Source organism: Pogoniulus pusillus, chromosome 1 (assembly GCF_015220805.1).
Source record: "Pogoniulus pusillus isolate bPogPus1 chromosome 1, bPogPus1.pri, whole genome shotgun sequence".
Taxonomy (NCBI): domain Eukaryota; kingdom Metazoa; phylum Chordata; class Aves; order Piciformes; family Lybiidae; genus Pogoniulus; species Pogoniulus pusillus.
Window position 1 is genome coordinate 5,070,357 of NC_087264.1, and position 20,770 is coordinate 5,091,126.

General features: G+C 41.5%; 1 protein-coding gene across 2 annotated transcripts in view; it reads left to right on the forward strand.

The window, feature by feature from the left end:
* The window catches only part of SLC38A6 (solute carrier family 38 member 6), a 53,390-nt gene that overhangs the window by 22,751 nt on the left and 9,869 nt on the right, over window positions 1-20,770 (forward strand). For both annotated transcript variants that reach the window (XM_064154633.1, XM_064154720.1), the window contains exons 6-12: window positions 1,708-1,786; window positions 8,013-8,095; window positions 8,562-8,620; window positions 13,809-13,874; window positions 14,066-14,119; window positions 17,305-17,384; window positions 18,636-18,736. In XM_064154633.1, the coding sequence (XP_064010703.1) occupies window positions 1,708-1,786; window positions 8,013-8,095; window positions 8,562-8,620; window positions 13,809-13,874; window positions 14,066-14,119; window positions 17,305-17,384; window positions 18,636-18,736 (522 nt within the window). The remainder of the gene's footprint in view (window positions 1-1,707; window positions 1,787-8,012; window positions 8,096-8,561; window positions 8,621-13,808; window positions 13,875-14,065; window positions 14,120-17,304; window positions 17,385-18,635; window positions 18,737-20,770) is intronic.

Here is a 20,770-nt window from a genome sequence, read left to right on the forward strand (position 1 = left end):
CAGCATTTTGAGGATTTTTCCTTCTCTTCCTCCCACTTAAATTTTTTTTCAATCTGTTCTTGCTTAGCTGCTTGCAGCTTGCTGTGAGAAACTGTGTAAATTTACTTATACTTTCTGGTGATTTAGATATATGCATGCTGTAAAGTTCTCTGTGGTTTAATCTGCATTCTTTTGGGTAAAATCAGGACAGCAGATAAATACCTCACCAGATAGAATCAAACAGCTACATATCAAGAGGGATATACACTTGAATATTGGAGAAAACAGTGCTTTTAGTTATGAAGAAATGAATATTTCCTTATTTAGTGACCTGCCAAATGGTTTTAATTTAGCCTTGTGGTAGGTAGATGTCACTTGGTATTAATAGAATTGGCTTGCTTTCTAGAGACCATGTTACCTTTCTTCAGAATTTAACATTAACTGTTGTAGTGCAACAGTGCTGAGTCCACACCTTTTTTTTTCCCCCTTCTTTTGTTTTTAAGGTTCAAAATACTCCTTTAAAAAGACCCTGACAAACTGACTCAAAATTGAGCTTAGGGAGGCTTTTTTTTCTGGATTACCTCTTTTAATTGTGTGTTTTCATTTTAAAGCAGTAACAAACACACATTCTAAAGAATTACTGAATACAGAAGAGTGAAGTTTGAGTACAACAGGTGAAGTTTTCACAACCTTTAAAGGTGGTTAAATGTTTGTCAGCATGTTACTAAAATTGCTTTCTGCGAAGGATAGAAGTTAGCTTCACATAGGCTTTGATATTCATTGAAGCTGTTTGTAAAGACCATTTTTTTCTCAGTAATTCTGCTGGGTTTTTGATTTATGTAAAAGGAAAAAAAATGATGTGGGCAGTATGTGAGGGTATCAGATAATACAAGTTGTAATTTAACCCCCCTCTCATTTATACCTTTAATCATTTTATGTAATAAAGGAGAAAAGTGATGCAGTGAAGTAGCTTTTGGATTTGTGCATGCATCATTGCCCTCTGAATTAATGAATTATAAACACTTAGTCTCAAGTCATGCCTGCTATAAGAGTAACTTAATGTCTCTTCCTGTTCACAGTACCTGTGTAGTTTTGCCCTTGACACTGTTGTTGGGGGTTTTCTTAGTGATGAATTTAGCTTGAGACGTGGAGATCTGTCGCTGATAATGTTCTTACCTCCAAGGGCCAAACTGTGCAGTAGATGTAAAAAAGAACCTTTGAAGTCCTATTCTTTAAATTTCTGTCATGTGTTTTAGTATAACAGCATTTGAACATCAATAAAAACTGAGTCTCTAGAAAGAGCTGTTGTACTGATAAAAACGAATCTTAGCATTTGCTCAAATCATTAATAATGTCTTAGAAAGATTAAAGAGGAAGGAGAAGTGCTGCAGCTGTGTAGCCTGTCTATCCTGTAGGTCCATAATCCCAGGTAAAAGATCAGGCCTTTGTTTTATGCTGTTTTGCATTTAGTGCTTGGATGATGTTTTCATTGTTTCAAGACTCACATCAGAACAGTCTCTTTGGAGACATTAGCTAACATCAGTACAATACTGAAGGATTTGCAGCTCCTTTTCAAGGAAGTATATAAGAAAAAAATCATTCTGGTGCCATGATGTCTAATACTTAGCTGAGATGTTTCCATCCTGACACCTCTGTTAAGCTGTGCTGATTGTTACACCCAGAGGTATTTGTATTCCTCCACTAAATCTGTTCCACTTCTGTTTGCAGCTATGTCATCTTACCTTTTCATTGTTAAATCTGAACTTCCTGGTGCTGTTGCGGGGTTCCTAAGTGGAGAAGAGAGTGGGTAAGGAAAAATGCTTCATACATTCTCTACTTGTCTTGAAGAAGAAGGTGATTGAAGGATATGGGTACTGACACTTCCTACTGATTCCACATGCTGAGAAATTAGTTGTTTGCAAGAGTTCTTGGAATATGAAATCTGTTTGGCATGTTCAAGCCTTCTGCAGCGCACACACGATGTGATTCTTCTGTCGTAGCAATTTCCCATCAGACAAACTTAAAGTCGGTGGCAAAACCCCATCTACAGAAATCTCCCTTCTATAAAGTTTTATAAGGGGTCAGGAGAGAGAGGAGGAAAACATTAAAACTGCTGTCATGTTATCACATCACTTATTTTAAAACCACAATACAAAATGTGGACAGACATGGAAATGTAGATATTTTGTTGTCTTGCTCCAGTAATTGGACTTGTGTTGGGAAAAATGCCAGGTTTCCAGACTTGGTTTATAATTCCTTAACTTGTCTCCCAGATTATTCTTTGCAGCTGAGCTGTAAAGCTGTATGCAGGGAGTGTGTCTTCCAAATGTCTGTCAGAACTGTGCTGGGATATCTGTGCCTGTGCTAAGACAAACACTGCAGATTCTGAAATACCTTGCTCAAGATTTTCCAGTGCTGCTGTCGTTCACAGCAGTGTATCTTAGGTTGTGTTACAGCTCCTTTTCCACACTGCTGTTTCCAGATGTTTTAACCTCAGAACTTTCTCTAGGTTGATGATGAAATTATCATCATAACATGATGAAATTATCTAAAGGCAATGTGATGCTTGTGTTATTCTTGAATATTGAGAGTGAATTTTTAAGTTCAAAATTAGTTCTTTAACAAGTGCTTTAGTTCAGTTTATGTTTTCCTATTTAGAACTTTTGTAATGAAAGTTGTGAAAAATGAAGTGTGGTGGTCATCTTGCTTTCTGTCTTTCTGCTCTCTGGTCCTTGCAATAGTATGTTTTTAGTAAGGGGTGCTTTTTAAAGACATGGTATTACATGTATATATCTCTTTTTGTCTGCTTATCTATTTGTTTCAGCTGTGGTAGTCACTAGCTTTGCATTTGGGTCCAATCACCTTCTCCAAGATCATACTTCTAAGAACTCCACTCTTCACACACTGACATTGAGCCTGCTACTGTACCTGCTTTCTGATTTGTCTCCCCCCAAATTTAGTGTATATCACTTACTACTGCTTTTAATTTTATGTCAGTTCTGTCCATGCAGTGAATTTTCCCCAAAAAAAGAGACTTTTAAGCAGCTTGTCAAAATTCCTTGTAGGGAGAATCCAGAGGTCCCTGCTCAAAGGATTGTTCTACCAAAGGCAGTATAAACTATTTGATAACACTGCCACCAGCTTTGTTCATTGAGGTCCTGACACAGCTCTTCATGATGCAAACCCTTCTGGACACACAGACAGGTTACAGTCATTGAACTGGTGATTGCAAATCATCTGAGCTGTTGTAACTCAGTGCTATGTCAGCACTGTAGCCTCCCATTCTTCCTCCTTAGCTGAAATTACAGTTTGAGATTGGAGTGGAGTTCAGGTTTGCATTTAGAAAGAGTTGGAATTGTCCATAGGCATCCTAACAACTCAGGTGATGGGCTGGCTGTCATCTCAGGTCGCATCCTGTTTCTGCCTCTGTTGTTGGGAGAGTTTCTATTGATAAATGTTTCTGTAACACAGTTTGACTTCTCAATTCTTTCCCCAAGCAAATGTTTCAAATCCAGTGGTCAAGCAGTATTCCAGGTACATGCATGCAGCTGACCTTTCATAGAATCATGGAATCAACCAGGTTGGAAGAGACCTCCAAGATCATCTAGTCCAACCTGTCACCCAGCCCTAGACAATCAACTGGACCATGGCACTAAGTGCCTCAGCCAGGCTTTGCTTCAACACTTCCATGGATGGCGACTCCACCACCTCCCTGGGCAGCCCATTCCAATACCAACCACTCTCTCTGACAACAACTTCCTCCTAACATCCAGCCTAGACCTTCCCCACCACAACTTGAGACTGTGTCCCCTTGTTCTGTGGCTGCTTGCCTGGCAGAAGAGACCAACCCCGCCTAGCTACAGCCTCCCTTCAGGTAGTTGTAGACAGCAATGAGGTCACCCCTGAGCCTCCTCTTCTCTAGCTGAATAATTAGCTTGGGGCAGATTGATGTATTGTATGCCCACATCTATGGTTCATACTTCTTACCACATTAATTGTCATAGTAAATCAGTCTTTTTGTTTCTGTGCATTTCTTTGTAGATGCCAAGAGTGTTTTTCTGTTTTTTCACTAACAGTTTTTAAATTGTAGGAAATAGGTCAACAAAAATAGGTTATGAAATATCAAGTCTAAGTAGCAACTTGTTGATGCAAAAGGCATAAATATTGACTAGCTTGACTAAACTTTTTAGCTGGATCACTTGCTTCCAGATGTGATTGCACGATTGTTCTGGTTTTGTTAAGTTGTTAGAGCTTCTAATATGCTTTTGTTTGGCTGCAGATTTTACCTTTATAAAAAGTATCATTTAAGCTATCTGTGAATGAGGAGAGGCTGAGGGAGCTGGGGTGATTTAGCCTGGAGAAGAGGAGGCTCAGGGGTGACCTCATTGCTGTCTACAATTACCTGAAGGGAGGTTGTAGCCAGGTGGGAGTTGGTCTCTTCTGCCAGACAACCAGCAATAGAACAAGAGGACACAGTCTCAAGTTGTGGTGGGGAAGGTCTAGGCTGGATGTTAGGAGGAAGTTGTTGTCAGAGAGAGTGATTGGCATTGGAATGGGCTGCCCAGGGAGGTGGTGGAGTCTCTGTGCCTGGAGGTGTTGAAGCCAAGCCTGGCTGAGGCACTTAGTGCCATGGTCTAGTTGACTGGACAGGGCTGGATGCTAGGTTGGCCTGGATGATCTTGGAGGTCTCTTCCAACCTGGTTAATTCTATGATTCTATGAAAATATTTTTGTGTGTATAAACCCTTCCAAGCCATACATTTGGGAAACACATTAAAATAATGTTTTGCACATCAAATATTTGTATAAACAGAGCTTAGCAGGTGTGTTGGAAAGGCACAGAGCCAGCTACATCTTCATGTTTCTGTTAAAAACCAAACCCATACAACATGGTAGCACTTGCTCCTTGTGAGTTGAGATGTTTCACTCTCTCTTCATAACAAAAATTCCACATAGTTTTGACAAGATGAACATAGTTTGAAATGAGGATAATGTTTAAAAACTTGTAATTTGTGAGTGCTCTGTTACCATTTAATGACTCTTGTCAGGAGGATGTGATTGATGCAGTTAAGTTGCAATGGATTGAGAGTAAGGTCCTAATTTAGAACATATGAATCTCTTGTCCTGTTACATTTGGGAGGGAAATTAAAGCAATTTATAAATGTCTGCTTTTAGTTAAAATATAGTGGAAGGATGAGCAACATCTGCATGCCAAAGCATTTTCAATAGAGCCAAGGATTTATATTCCATATTTTTCTATTTGGAAGGATTTTATCATGTAGGATTAAATTTGCAGATCAAACTGATTTTAAAAGCAATATCAAAACATTTATTCTGCCTTTTGAAAACAAATGTATTTTTACAACAATATTTTGAGGGGAAAAATGGACACATTTTTTGATAACCAGTGAATGGTCCACTAACAACTTTTTTTGGGGAGATCTTTTTAAATTAATTGATGCTGCAAAATTAAGCAGTTGACAAAATTTATTCTCCTTCCCATCACCTCATTGTCTATTTCTCTCCTCTTTTCCCCCTCTTCCACATGTGTTTTCCCACTTACCATAAAGCAATCAAACCCTTTTTTTCCTCTGTCCTGCTGATCTCATGAGCTAGAATAGCAGCTGTGCATTTGCTGCACACTTACAGTTGTTTGAAACAGAGGTGCTACATGTACTCAGTGCAGCATTTTTTGCCTACTGCTACTCTTCTTCCTAATCTGAACATCCACTACACTAGAAGAAAAGAAAGAGTTCATAGGATCACAGGGTGTTAGGAATTGGAAGAGACCGAAAGAGATCGAATCCAACCCCCCTGCTGGAGCAGGACAATACTATCTAACACAGATCACAGAGGAACACATCCAGACAGGCCTTGAAAGTCTTCAGAGAAGGAGACCTCACAACCTCTCTGAAAAGCCTCTTCCAGTGCTCTGTGACCCTTACAGGAAAGAAGTTCCCTCTTGTGTTGAGGCAGAATGTCTTTTGCTGCAACTTACACCCATTGCTCCTTGTCCTATCCCAAGGAGCAAGTGAGCAGAGCCTGTCCCCCAGCTCCTGGCCAGCCTTCAGCTACTTATAAACACTGATCAAATCCCCTCTAAGTCTTCTTTTCTCCAGATTAAAGAACCCCAGGTCCCTCAGCCTCTCCTCATCAGCCATGCCTTCTTGTCCCCTTATCCTCCTAGCCCTCTGCTGGACCCTCTCCAGCAGATCCCTGTCCCTCTTAAACTGGGGAGCCCAAAACTGAACACAATATTCAAGATGAGATCTCAGCAGGGCAGAGTAAAGGGAGAGGAGAACCTCCCTTGATCTGCTGGACACGCTCTTCCAACTACACCCCAGGATCCCATTGGACTACTTGGCCACAAGGGCACATTGCTGTGCCATGGCTAACTTGTTATCCACCAGGACCCCCAGGTCCCTCTCCACAGGGCTGCTTTCCAGCAGATCACCTCCCAGCTTGTACTGGTGGAGTTTATTATTCCTTCCCAGATGCAGGACTCTGCACTTGTCCTTACTGAACTTCATCATGACAACAGCATGAAGAATACTACAGCAGGGAGCTGATCTTGGCAAAATTTGCCTTTTCACTGTACAGTAGCAGACCTAAGATAGAAATATTTAATTACTTTAAAAAAATAATGCATTTTGAGTAATTTTCAGCATGGATTTTGTCACTTAAGGGTTTCTTTGATTCTGACATAGTGAAGATGTCCTCATCCTTGGAATTTCTCTGCTCAGTTACATTCTATATTTTTATTCTGTGGGGTGTGATAGTTAATATACATGTATGGGAATTTTTCTTTGCCATGGGTGTTATGGTACTTTCCATATGATAATTTGAGGTGCTGCCTGTTTATTAGGTGCTAACCATATCCTGGACTAAATAAACTTGAAGGTCAAAGGCCAAGGTGTTTATAGGTAGTAAAGTCAGAGGCTGATGTGCAAGATGTTTATCAGTACAGGATATGGCTATTACCGACTTAGGAGGCCACCACCCTCAAGATGTTTCTGTTTCTTAACAACTTATCCATCTGTACTTTTCTCCATTTGCAAATGAGGTTTTAATGCTTTGGATAGGTTTTTAAATGCATTTGGACTTTAAATGCCTCTGCAGTGCCTTTTTTTTTTTTTTCATAAGTAGAGTTTTATATTTAAATGTTTAAACAGATTTCATTATCATAATTTCCATCCCTTCTGTCCCATATTTTTTGTGTGGATGTATGAAAAGTATGAGTGATCACCTGGCACAAAGTTGAAGGTAAACTCTTCTTTATTGCTGTTCCTTCTTTTATCATCTCTGGACAGCAGATACAACTTCAAATTAACTGAAGGCTGATTTACTTGTTTTATTGTGTGAACACTGTCTAGCCTTGAGCTCTGTGGTAAAGGGTTGGACTTGATGATCTGTGAGGTCTCTTCCAACCCTGATGATACTGTGATACTGTGTGTGATACTGTGATAGGTGTAATGAAGCTTGGGCAGAAGAGAAATTTCAATTTCCAAACAAAGCAATAGCATTCTATTTCACACCTCTTGGAAATGGTAAAGAACTCAGGTAATAAACTGAAAGGAAAGATCATCAGTGAGTGGGAGTTAATGTTGCTGTTTTTTCCAGTGTAAGTACATCACATGGTGTAATAGAGTTCAAGATATCTGTGGCATACTAGTCAAGTACTTCTGTTGCAAAGCTGTAGGGTGTGTATTGCTTTCCCATAGTTGAGCAAAGGCAGGGATTTGCATATTGTGCTGCTGAGAAATAACTTTATGCACAGCAGACCTCTGATCCATGCAGATGCTTGCCTGTGGAATGTTGCCATAATGATGCTCGTTTCCTTGTCATCTGGGAGCTCTAAGTTGTATCACCATATGCAAACCAGGAATACAAAGTCATGTAAATAGCATATGAGGCTGGAAATTACTTACTTCTCCTGTCCTAATGCTTAACTTGTCTAAGATCAATGTTAAAGTGGAGTGTATTTTTGAGAACTCTTGAGTTTTTGGTATGAATCATAAATAGATTTTCCAACAGGTCTTGGTACCTTGATGGGAGACTGCTGCTACTGATTGCTTCAGTCTGCATTGTTTTTCCTCTTGCACTTCTTCCTAAAATTGGTGAGTAATTAAAGGAGAGAAGCAAATATTGTTTTGCTTTAGCAGCAATCACAATTGAAGACTTAACAAAATTAATGGGCTATTTATTTTAGCTGGCAGGGGGTTGGTAATGGTGGGGATTACTTAAGTCGTTGTAGTGTGTTCTGCCTTCCAGCCCTGCCTAGTTAACCTATTACTTGGGTTGCAGTAGTATTTTGTCTGCAATACTAAAATAAAATCTTTACAGCAGAACATTAAAGAGCTGCATTTACTTACAGCATGCCATTAGTGGTAAGCCAGTTCTAATTCTGCCCTACAAAACTACATAAATGATCTGTGACAGGCAGTTGGAATGTTGTTATTCGGAGTCCTAAGCCCCAGATACCCAGCGCTGTAATAGAAAACATGCCTAAAATGTAAAGCTTTAGCTGTACATTAGGATCACTTTTCTTATAAATTCCCTTTTATTTTTACTGTTATTTTACAGGCTTTCTTGGCTACACAAGTAGTTTATCATTTTTCTTTATGGTGTACTTTGCTCTTGTGGTAAGTGAAAAATCTGTGCACAGGTTATCTCTCTCTCTCTTTTTTTTTCCCCCCTTATTGTTTAAATGCTTTCATAAGACTGTTTTGAAATGAACTGCATTCTCCTTCCCCCTTAACTTTCTATGTGAAATTTAGAGTTCTCCTTGAGCTGAGTATGTGCTTGCTTGGACAAATTGCATTTGTTTTGCTGAGGCATGGAAAAGCATACAAACTTTCCAGCATGTGAAAAGATTTAAAACAATTATATTTTGGACTGGTAAATGTAACAATATTTTTGTTTTGCTGACAGTGCAGTGAAGGGAGCTGGCATGTGTAGGGTTTTTTTTTTCCCCCTACTAGCAGTGTAATGGAATTCTGTTTTCTTAGCTTCTAACTATTACTTACTGCAAGTAGTGCAGAAGAAAATTTAATATACTCCAAATGAATTAAATTTACATGTATAATGGAGTGACAGAGTTCAAAAAAAGGCAAAGAAAACTAGAACTTCATTAAGGCAGTTTACAAGATTCATTAGTACGTCAATGACCTTATTCTTCTTTCCTGCTGAAAGGAAAAGTTCTTTTCTTTGGGCCATCTGGGTTTTTTTGACCCTGATGTACACCCTCTCAAGGCCCCAGTGAGGTAGATGTTTCCAAATCTCCAAAGCGAGACCTGCTAGGCAGATCTGAGAAGGAAAATGTGCCTTTAAGTTGCACTATATTTCTTTTTATAGGGAAAAAGTGTGTTAATGCACATGTGTAATATGTAGTACAACCAAGCAACTCACACTCTGTCATCTAGGTATAGAAAAAAGAAGCTTGTTTGGAAGCCTGGAAAAATGTTCCCCCTCTTCTCTGTCATTTTGGCTTGCATTGACTTGCATTTAATACCTGTTTTACAAAGGGATAAACAGAGTTGAAGGCAAGTTGAACAAACATGCCATCCAGGAGACCAAGGCAATCCATTAGGAACTAAACCATGTGATAAAACCAAGCTTCAAAGCTGTCAAAACATCTCCCTAGGGTATCTCTGGGGAACTGCAGTGTTTGTAGGACCTGGGGAAGTATTCTTCCTAAGCTGAACGTTGAGGAGCAGCCACAGCCTCTCCAAAGCTAATGGAAATTCATTTGTAGTATTTATAAATTGCCTTAACTTTTGACCTTTCCTAAACTTCTCTCTTTTTTTAAAGGAGAAAAAAAAAAGGAAAAAGCACTGACTATAATGCTGAAATAGGCTTTTGCCTAAAGGTAGTTGTGAGTGGGAATGTCTGCATCTCTGAAGAAAGCTGTTGTAATATGTGGATGCATTTGAAAGTAATTTTTGGCTCCAACAGGGCAGGTGAGAGAGTGCAGACCTGTCAGGTTGGGAAGATTTAAGCTAGGGTTTAGTTTTGATTCTCTTTATCAGCAAGCTAGGTAGAAAGTACTAGTGAAGGAATACTGGATTTGTTATCAAATGGTTCATTTTTAATGCTTAGTCTTTGTTAAGTGACAAAGAAATAACCACATTAAATCCTCTTGAAGTTAAATAAAAGCTGTTACTGGTATTTAAAGAAAAACTAATACTACTCATCAGTTGTTCTCTCTGACTTCTTAAAGCTCTGAAACTCAGAGGCATTCATTGTGGTTTAGTTTTCATATCTAATTGCTTTGAAGTGGGTGAGATGTGCTGTTGAAATGGTGTTTTAGTTTGCACGATGTTAATTTCTGTATGGCAAATAGGTTTTAATTCGTTCCAGAAGAAAACTGTGTTAGTCATGTGGAAGTAATGCAGTTATATTTTGCATATACAATAATTCTGTGCATTTTCAAGTGCATACCATCTGTTCAGCATTTTGCTAGCAAGCCACAGTTCTAAAACAGCCTGCAGGAAAGATAAGTGCAGTAAGCAGCATATGGCTTGGTAAGTGTGATCTAGTGAGTGCACTGAGCTGAAGGTCTAGAGAACACTCCTTGTGCTCTGCTGTGGGTCTTGGGCAGGTCCTATATCTCCTCTCTGTAATTTCAGTATTAATGTACTGGTTGTAGTTCTCACTTGGAAAAGTGTGGAAAAGCTGAGATGAGTTGATATAGAAGAGAAATATATGTAACTATTAATTCAAAACCAGATTCTGTGAAGTCCTGACCACTTCTGCTTCTGGTAGTTATTTCCCTGACTTGAAACCTAAGTGAAAAGAAACTCTGTGACACTGCTATTGTTTTTAATTGCCTCTCCTCTCACTGTATGGAATATTGGTGAAGAGTGCAGGCTGAATTATTTTTTTTCCCTTATGGAAACAGCCTCCTTGGTAGCTTGTGGTAATGGTTCTTGGTGGTATTTGTCTAATCTCTTGTTTATGTTCCCAGAAGAAAATGTGATGCAGACTGGGAACCTGCCATATGTAATGAATGATGTTATATAGAGAGAGCCCCTCTTTTGCTGAGTGCTGTCAGTGCTGCTGGAATAAAAGGATTCCTGTTTTCCCTCTGCAGGATATAAACAAGCAGCTTTACTGAGAGTATTAGAATGCCTTGAGCCTCTAACTTCATTTTTTTTAGCAATATATTTAGTGTGGATTTAAAATACTCTGATTTCACTAAAATAATTCTTTAGTTTTTAGGAGGGTTTTTTTTTCCTCTTAAAACCAAATGTTTGTTGTACTCAAAGACAACATTTATATGATATAGGCTTAGAGTACCTAAGGAGGGTTGTGCTGCCTGTGTTACTGCTAAACTAACTGGCCTGGTCTGCCAACTTAAAGCTGTCTTCCTGTTGGTGGGAACCTAATTAGAGTACAATTGGAAACCCAAGCCAGTTTGAATAATTAAGCAGGTGGGCACATAAAATTACAAGTTTTAAATGCACCTAGTGCATTTAATTTTGTCTCCTTTTATTTCCATTTCAATCTGTTCTTGATCTGTATAAATTTTATTTCACAAAAACATTCTTTGGTGGTTTAGGTTTGGCTTGGCTTAACTTGTCCTCCCTTGCAGTGTTTATATATATCTTTGCTGTTTGGCTTGCAGGAAACTCTGCCTCACCACTGCCAGGCAACTTACTTTCTCCAAAGTCTGCCCTTTTAGCTTCATGAAGCTCAGGAAGCCGATTCTGACTGTAGCCAGAGTTCCCATAAAGTGCCCTATTCTGGAGCCTTCAAAGCCTCTCTTTTATTTCCTCTATCTGGGCGCCCTTAAATGCACAGAGATCTCCTTGAAAAAATATTTTGCCTTCTCACTTAGGCTCATAAATGCCTTCAGCTAGCCAACAGGCTGAGGCTTCCTGGGGAGATAGCACAGCCATGCATCACAGTTGTGGTAGTGCAGCAGTAGCAGCAACCTGCATCTGTGCCTCGGCTCGCAGCTTCCCCCAGCTTAGTGCTCCAGCGGGAGATGAAGCAGGGGTGATTCATGTGGCAGTCAAACAGATGTGTGGGCTCAAGTTATGTTTTAGTGTCTCACCCTTTTCTTTCTTTCCCATTGGAATGGGCTGCCCAGGGAGGTGGTGGAGGCACCGTCCCTGGGGGTCTTCAAGAAAAGACTGGATGAGGCACTTAGTGCCATGGTCTGGTTGATTGGATAGAGCTGGGTGATAGGTTGGCCTGGATGATCTTGGAGGTCTCTTCCAACCTGGTTGATTCTATGATTCTATAAACAGTGGTCAAACATTGGAACAGGTTGCCCAGGGAGGTGGTGGAGTCACCATCCCTGAAGGTTTTCATGCAATCTGTGGACATAGCACTTCAGGAGATGGTTTAATGGCCATGGTGGTGTTAGGCCAGTGGCTGGACTCAGTGGTCTTAGAGGTGTTTTCCAACCAAAACAACTCTGTGATTCTGTGATTTTATGAATGTCATAAAGAAAACTCCCATTTTAAATTTCTATGTATGTAGCTAACATATCAAACAGATGCTACAGAATTAGGGAGCCGCACCTATAGTAAATTAACAGGCTTGACTGGCAGACAGCCCACAAGAAGGAGACTTTGACAGAAAAACTTGTCAGTGCCATTCCATACAGCTGCTTACCACACACAGCTGGTAGCCTTATGGCTTGCCTGTCTGGAGTGGTGCAGTGAAATGAGTTCTGACATGAACTGAAACACAACCAGCACTCCGCAGCCATGCTCTGTGCTCCACACTAAGTGCCTCCCATACAGAAGAGCTGCTGTGTTAGCTATCCCAGGCTCCTTGCCTAAGCAGACAAGCCCTTAACAGAGATAGAGCAGAGCCTAGGGCTAATCTTAAAAGGCAGGAACATATGGTTTGGACTAGAAAGCAAAGGAAAAACAATAAATGCAATTATTGTCCCAGAATGTCATTGGGGCTTTAGCTACACCCTGCTGGTTTAGGGACTGCCAAGTAACAGGACTGAAAATCAAAGGGAAATTAAAATAAGAAATGTTACCTCCTTTTGCAGGAGCCTAGTTTAAAATGACAGTGGCAATGCTCTCCTCACCCTAATTAATTTCCTATTGTAGTTGCCTGGCTTTAGAGGTTATAATTCTTCTGAAGCCTAGAGCAAATAATTAAAAACTTAATTAAAGACTCATATTCCCAAGAAGAATAACATGGAGAGAGCACTTCTCCTGGCTCAGAGAACTACTTTTTGCTTGCAGTCAAGTGGTGTTTCCCAGAGGATAAGGATTAGATGCTCCCTCTTGTCACCAGGCCAGAAGAAACAAACAATGCTACCTCCGGACATAATGTGGGGAAAGGAAACCAAGTCCATTGTGACAATAACATGTCTTGCACTGCATAGGAGGAACAACTCAAGTTTTGGAACTAGGCAGCAGCTTGCTCAGCAGCAGTCTGTGAACTTTGTGAAAATGGGGAAATCACTCTCTCTGTGAAGAACTTCTTCCTAATATCCAGCCTATACCTACCCTGGCACAACTTGAGACTGTGTCCCCTTGTTCTATTGCTGGTTGCCTGGGAGAAGAGGCCACCCCCCACCTGGCTACAATGCCCCTTCAGGTAGTTGTAGACAGTAATAAGATCACCCCTGAGCCTCCTCTTCTCCAGGCTAAACACCCCCAGCTCCCTCAGCCTCTCCTCATAGGGTTTGTGCTCCAGGCCCCTCACCAGCTTTGTTGCCCTTCTCTGGACACGTTCCAGCACCTCAACATCCTTCTTGAATTGAGGGGCCCAGAACTATGTAAAGAAAATTTTCCTAATATCCAATCTAAACCTCCCCTGGCACAACTTAACAAGTTAAATATCTTGTCTTTGCAGGTCATGGTTAAAAAATGGTCTATCCCTTGTCCTCTACCTCTAAGTAGTGCCATAGAGACTTCACAGGTAAAGTGCTTGCTGGTTTGGACTTGTCTCATTTTACTAGGAACTGTAATGCTTTTTTTGCATTAACACTTTCAGAATCACTTGCAATATAAATTTCTTCTTAATCATCACAGAAACTAAAAAGTTTCATGTTTGTGGCATGGATTTATTCTTTCATTATGTCATATTTTTGCGTATATATATCTTAACAGGTTTCAAATTCTACTGAGGATTGTAAAGCAAAGCTCTTTCATCTTTCAAAAGAGGTAATCTCTACTAACAATTCACAAGCATAGAAAAGGGTGGTGGTTTTCTAAAGAATTGGGGTTTAAACTTGATCCAGGGTAAGCTATTCTGTAAAACTGGTTATATATAGGCTGCTGAAATATTTCCTTTACCTCCTGCCAACTCTTAGCCAGTCACAGTGTTTTATAAAGTGAAGGCTGACTGTCCAAGTTTTCATAAATGCTAACATGTTGCAAGTAGGACAGTGTGATGGTTTGGGTGTTAACCACCCACCCCACACTTAAGAAAATCACCCAGACTAGACTCAGCTGAGCTGGAAATGGGATGAAGCTTTATATTTACAGCTTAGAACAGTATACATGCAGATATTTACAATATATACAGCTATAGGCAGACATAGATAGGTTAAAACGTAATACAGAAACACAGCAGCCCTCCCAGAAACCCCAGGAGGGGCTCCCAACCTCCCTTCCACCTTCTTCCCTCCCCTATACCTTACCCCAGACTTTGCCTTGCATTCAAGGTGAGTTTGGAGGATCGGCCAGGGGGGTTAGGAAGCAGAAGGATTAGTTACACAGACAGCAGGTTAGGTTAGAGAGAGAGAAGTGCGGCCCCAAAGACTATGTGCTTGTTCTTACACATCTCATCAAGCCTATGAGTGCAGCAGACATCAGCATTGTTTCCTTTTCACAGCCTATAATGTAATTTTTCTCACCAAAATATCCCAGCTAAGCTCAAACTAGCACAGAAATATAAATTCCAGGAGATGCAGCAGCAGTCAGCCTTATGGTGCAGTGAGATCAAGCCAACTTAATATGCCCTCAGCTGGAAGTCAGTGCTGCTTGGCTGTTCCTGGAAAGGGAGAACAGGCTTCCTGAAACTGCCTGGACCTAACCTTATTTTTGTCTTACTTGAAGCTAGTTTTTTGCTCTGGTATTTGCTAATTAATGTGGCATTTAAATCATATCAAGGCTTTGCAGGAGAGGAAGCCTCTGAGAGGTGAGGAGGAAGGGAAAAAGGGTGTGATGGTTTGGGTGTTCCCCACCCCCTCCCCGCCCCCCACTTTGGAAATCACCCAGACTAGACTCAGCAGGCTCTGGAAGTGAAGCTTATTATTTGCAGCTTGGACTGGATGATCTTGGAGGTCTCTTCCAACCTGGTTGATTCTATGATCCTATGATTCTATAATTACAGTGTATACAGAAATAGACAAGGTAAAAGGTAATACAGACACACAACAGCTCTCCCAGAAACCTGAGTCCCCAGGAGGGGCTCCCAACTGCCCCTTCACCTTCCACCTACCCCTGTCAACCTTACCCCAGTCCCAAGGAAGAATGGAGGTTCCGCCAGGGGGGTACGAAGCAAAGTGGATTAGTCAGAAAAACACAGAGAAAATGAGGGTGAGGTTAGAGAGAGAGATGGAGCTTGGAGCTCCCCAGCAGGAGAAGTGCCTTATCTATGTTTTGATTCTTCTTGTATCTCTCAGTAAGCCTGTGAGTGCAGTAGACATCACCACTGTTTTCCTTTCACATCCTGTAATCTAGTTCTTCTCACCAAAACATTCTAGCCTGCTTCAAACTAGCACAATGGGAATAGTAGATCTGGACTAGACCTGCAGCAGTGAAATTTAGGAGAGAGACAGTTGGTTGCATTTCTCTGGAAAAAAACCAAAATCCATTCCCACCTTCCCAAGATAAAGAGGGGGGAGGAGAGGGCAGAAACTTGGGCAAGGCAAACATGTGACAAATGTTATCTGTAGATCAAAGAAATTTTGCTTTGACCACAAACATCCACCATGAAATTCTGACATTTTGTCTGTCCTTTTGTGCACTAAGTGCCATGGTTTGGTTGACAGGATAGGGCTGGGTGCTAGGTTGGACTGGATGAGTTTGGAGGTCTCTTCCAACCTCATTAATTCTATGATTCTATGAAGAATCTTGGGACATATCTCCTGGTTTTTTTTGGGTTTCATTTTATTGTTAGAAAGTGGCATCTTTTTACCAATATGGGCATGATTATGTCAGCACAAGAGTGTTTGTTATAGTTCAGCTTATTCCACTTGGCAGTGGAAGTAAGCTGTACTGGATGATTCATCTCTCCTATTACAAGTTTTTGGAATAATATACCACTAATTTTGTGGTTGCAACTTTAATTACATAACTATACTGAAACTTTAGATGCCAGCACATGCTATATTTTCTGGATCCTGGGTCCAAATTTTTGTGAAGCAGCAATAAGAAAAGTAGTGAAACCAGGACAAAGAAATAAGTCATTTAACAGGTAGCTGTGGATATTAGAATTTAGAAAACTTTGAATTATAGAATCAGTCAGGGTTGGAAGGGACCACAAGGATCAGCCAGTTCCAACCCCCCTGCCATGGGCAGGGACACACTACTCTAGATCAGGCTGCCCACAGCCTCATCCAGCTTGGCCTTAAAAACCTCCAACCATGGGCCCTCAACCACCTCCCTGGGCAACCCATTCCAGGCTCTCACCACTCTCATGCTCAACAAATTCCCCCTCCTGGTTGGTTGATTCTATGATTCCTCCTTCTTAGATAACTTCTTGAACTATACACTGGCTTTCAGCTTTTTTACATAAGTAAAATCAACCAGGTTGGAAGAGACCTCCAAGATCATCCAGTCCAACCTAGCACCCAGCCCTAGCCAATCTACTAGACCATGGCACTAAGTGCCTCAGCCAGGCTTTTATTGAACACCTCCAGGGATGGCAACTCCACCACCTCCCTGGGCAGCCCATTCCAATGCCAATCACTCTCTGGCAAGAACTTGCCCCCTAACATCCAGCCTAGACCTCCCCTGGCACAACTTGAGACTGTGTCCCCTTGTTCTGTGGCTGCTTGCCTGGCAGAAGAGACCAACCCCACCTGGCTACAACTTCCTTTCAGGACCTTAATATAGCTAAAAAAGAATTTTTCAGTTAGTGACCTTTGCACAGAGTGACCTCTCCTGATCACAAAATAGTAAGCTGTGGAGTACCACTTGAAGAGATACTGGTTGAAACGGTCCATTTGCTGTAGAATGATTCAGAGATGCCATTCTGTGTTGGTGTATCTCAAAGCTTTAATGTGTAAGGATTTCCACTGGCTCTCAAAGCATGAACTGAATGCTGAATTCATCCAGTTGTTTTTTTCAGCCATCTCTAATAACAAACAACCTACAAGATGTTTTTCTTTCTATTTTAGAGTGCTTATGCAATACCAACTATGGCCTTCTCTTTTCTCTGCCATACCTCAGTCTTACCCATCTTTTGTGAGCTCCAAAGGTAATGTCCAAAATCACAAGCAGTGTTTAAATGCAATCATAGTATTTCTGTCACATTTTTCCCTAAGTTAATCTAGAACAGTTTTTATTTCCAAGTCAGTGCCACCAAATGATGCAAACTGAGGAGTTTCCATGGTTTTGAGAAATGTACAGTTTGAGTCTGTACTGGCTTTTCCTCTCTTACAGGAGAGAAAAGTAGCAAATATGACTCCATCACCAATGTCAGTACATTGTTCTGACCTGGGCAATCTGGAGAAAAAAAGGTCATTTGCTAAGGTACTTAACTAGTTAATTTTTATTGCTGTAACTGAATCTGCATTTGGCCTCATCTGATTCAGTGGGGTTTTTTGATCCAGATTGTGTTCTTGGCTCTGAAATACAACTCATCCTGTATAAATTAAAAGTTCTGATTTAAAAGCCAATCCAGTATGGCTTATTGCCCTCCCTAGGAGATGGGGACAGTGTTAGTATTCTGCATGAGTAGTCCCTCTTAACTACCAGATTGAAAATACTTTTAAACCCCCTAAATGTTACTGACAGCACAGACCTCAGCAAACAGTTTATGCTGTAAATTAAGACAATGCTTTCTTGTGGAAGTCAAACTGCAATTTAGATTGTATAGAATCAGAATCACAGAATCAGTTAGGGTGGGAAGGGTCCACAAGGATCAGCTAGTTCAAACCACCCTGCCATGGGCAGGAACACCCTGCCTTAGATCAGGCTGCCCACAGCCTCAGCCAGCCTGGCCTTAAACACCTCCAGCCATGGGGCCTCAACCACCTCCCTGGGCAACCCATTCCAGGCTCTCACCACTCTCATGCTCAACAACTTCCTCCTCACGTCCACTCTGAACCTGCTCACCTCCAGCTTTGCTCCATTACCCTGAATCCTGTAGCTACCTGAGAGCCTAAAAAGTCCCTCCCCAGCTTTTCTGGAGGCCCTCTTCAGATACTGGAAAGCCACAAGAAGGTCACCTCACAGCCTCCTCTTCTCCAGACTCAACAGCCCCAACTCTTTCAGTCTGTCCTCATAGCAGAGCTGCTCCAGCCCTCTGAGCATCCTCGTGACCCTTCTCTGGACACACTCCAGCATCTCCACATCTCTCTTGTAATAGAGGCTCCAGAACTGGATGCAGTACTCCAGGTGGGGTCTCAGCAGAGCAGAGTAGAGGAACATTATTGTGTCTAATATCCACAATAGATTAAGCAACACTAATTTTCTGCCCTTTTTTTGTTTTTTGTGTGTGTTTCAGTCCATCCAAAAGTAGAATGCAGAATGTAACTGTCACAGGAATTGGTCTGAGTTTCCTAATTTACTTCGTATCTGCTCTGTTTGGGTACCTGACATTTTATGGTAAGTGTATTATTTAGAATGAAAGCTAATAAATGATAAATGCATTATTCTTGAATCATCACAAATCTTAGAATCATAGAATCAAGCAGGTTGGAAGAGACCTCTAAGATCATCCAGTCCAACCTATCCCCCAGCCCTATCCAGTCAACTAGACCATGGCACTCAGTGCCTCAGCCAGGCTTTGCTTCAACACCTCCAGGGACAGAGACTCCACCACCTTCCTGGGCAGCCCATTCCATTGCCAATCACTCTCTCTGACAACAACTTCCACCTATCATCCAATCTAGACCTCCCTCTGCACAACTTGAGACTGTGTCCCTTTGTTCTGTTGCTGCTTGCCTGGCAGAAGAGACCAACCCCACCTGGCTACAGCCTCCCTTCAGGTAGTTGTAGACAGCAATGAGGTCTGCCCTGAGCCTCCTCTTCTCCAGGCTAAACAACCCCGAACTCCTTCAGCCTCTCCCCACAGGGCTGTGCTCCAGGCCCCTCACCAGCTTTGTTGCCCTTCTCTGGACACATTCCAGCACCTCAACATCTCTCTTGAATTGAGGAGCCCAGAACTGGACACAACACTCAAGATGTGGCCTGACCAGTGCTGAGCACAGGGGCAGAATAACCTCCCTTGTCCTGCTGGCCACACTGCTCCTGATGCAGCCCAGGATGCCATTGGCTCTCTTGGCCACCTGGGCACACTGCTGGCTATCTTCAGCTACTATCTACCACTACCCCCAGGTACCTTTCTGCCTGCCTGCTCTCCAGCCACTCTGTTCCCAGCCTGCAGTGCTGCTTGGGGTTGTTGTGGCCAAAGTGCAGAACCCTGCACTTGGCCTTGTTCAATCTCATCCCATTGTCCTCTGCCCACCCATCCTGCCTGGCAAGGTCCCTCTGCAGGGCTCTCCTACCCTCCAACAGCTCCACACCTGCTCCTAGCTTGGTGTCATCTGCAAACTTACTGATGCTGGGCTCAGTCCCATGTTCCAGATCATTAGTAAAGATACTGAACAGCGCCAGGCCCAGCACCTGTCCATTGAATATGGTCTTTTACTCTGCTTTGCTGGGAACATTGCTGTTTTTCTGCATGCCTGATTTCTGTTAGTAACATAGACTCAAGAGCCTGAAATACTGAAGCCAAGAGTGGATGTATGTAAGAGACTTTCCCCCCCCCCCCTTGCAAGCAGCTTCTCCTATTTATTTTTTCCTTTTTAGTTGTCTTGCTCAATTTAACTTACTTCTTTAGAGAGTTCCCTGTTCCTAAAGCACCAACCCAAGAAAACACAAAGCATTTTATTTTAAATTGGAAACAAAGCAAGAGTTTTTTCTTTAACTTGCTTCATCTTTCAGTGGTTCAGATGTTTTATTATGTTTTCTGTGCATTTGAAACTTCACATGGCAACTGGACTTTGGAAATTTTGGTCCATTCTCAAGTCCAAAAAAGCAGAGTCAAGGTATGCCCAACAAAAAGGGACAGAAAAAAAAAGAAGGGTACTAGACCACTTTTAGGGCTTTGACTTTTCTATTAACTTAGTGAAAAATGTCATCTTAAAAAGGTAAAAGACAAAGGCAAAGGTTTCATCATTGATGTGGCTTCAGCTTTCTTCCAAGTTCATGGAAATCTGACAGTGAGGTGTAATAGTTTTGCTGGGCGTTTGTGAAGCTTTCTCACTCTAGGCTCAAGCTGTCACAAGAGATGGAATGGCAGACAGAGGCAAGAGAAAGAGGAGGGACTGAAAGGTTTTGGCAAAACCAGACTTTAATGTTCCTAAACTGGACAGAAATTGTCAATGGTAATTGATAGTTTCTAAAACAATACTTAGGGTCGAGTGTTCTTTTAACAAGTCTCATTTATTCAGAGCTCCTATCCATAAATCGGACTCTTTAGTAGATGCTGTTGAAGATAGCTGACACAAGACTTCTGTTTGTGTCTATCTGCCCTGTATTTTTCTTTTTTACAGTGTGTAAATAAAGCACAAATGCATTATTTCTCAGCTCTCAGTCAACATAGGCATATTGCAAGGATTCAGACAGAAGGGCTGC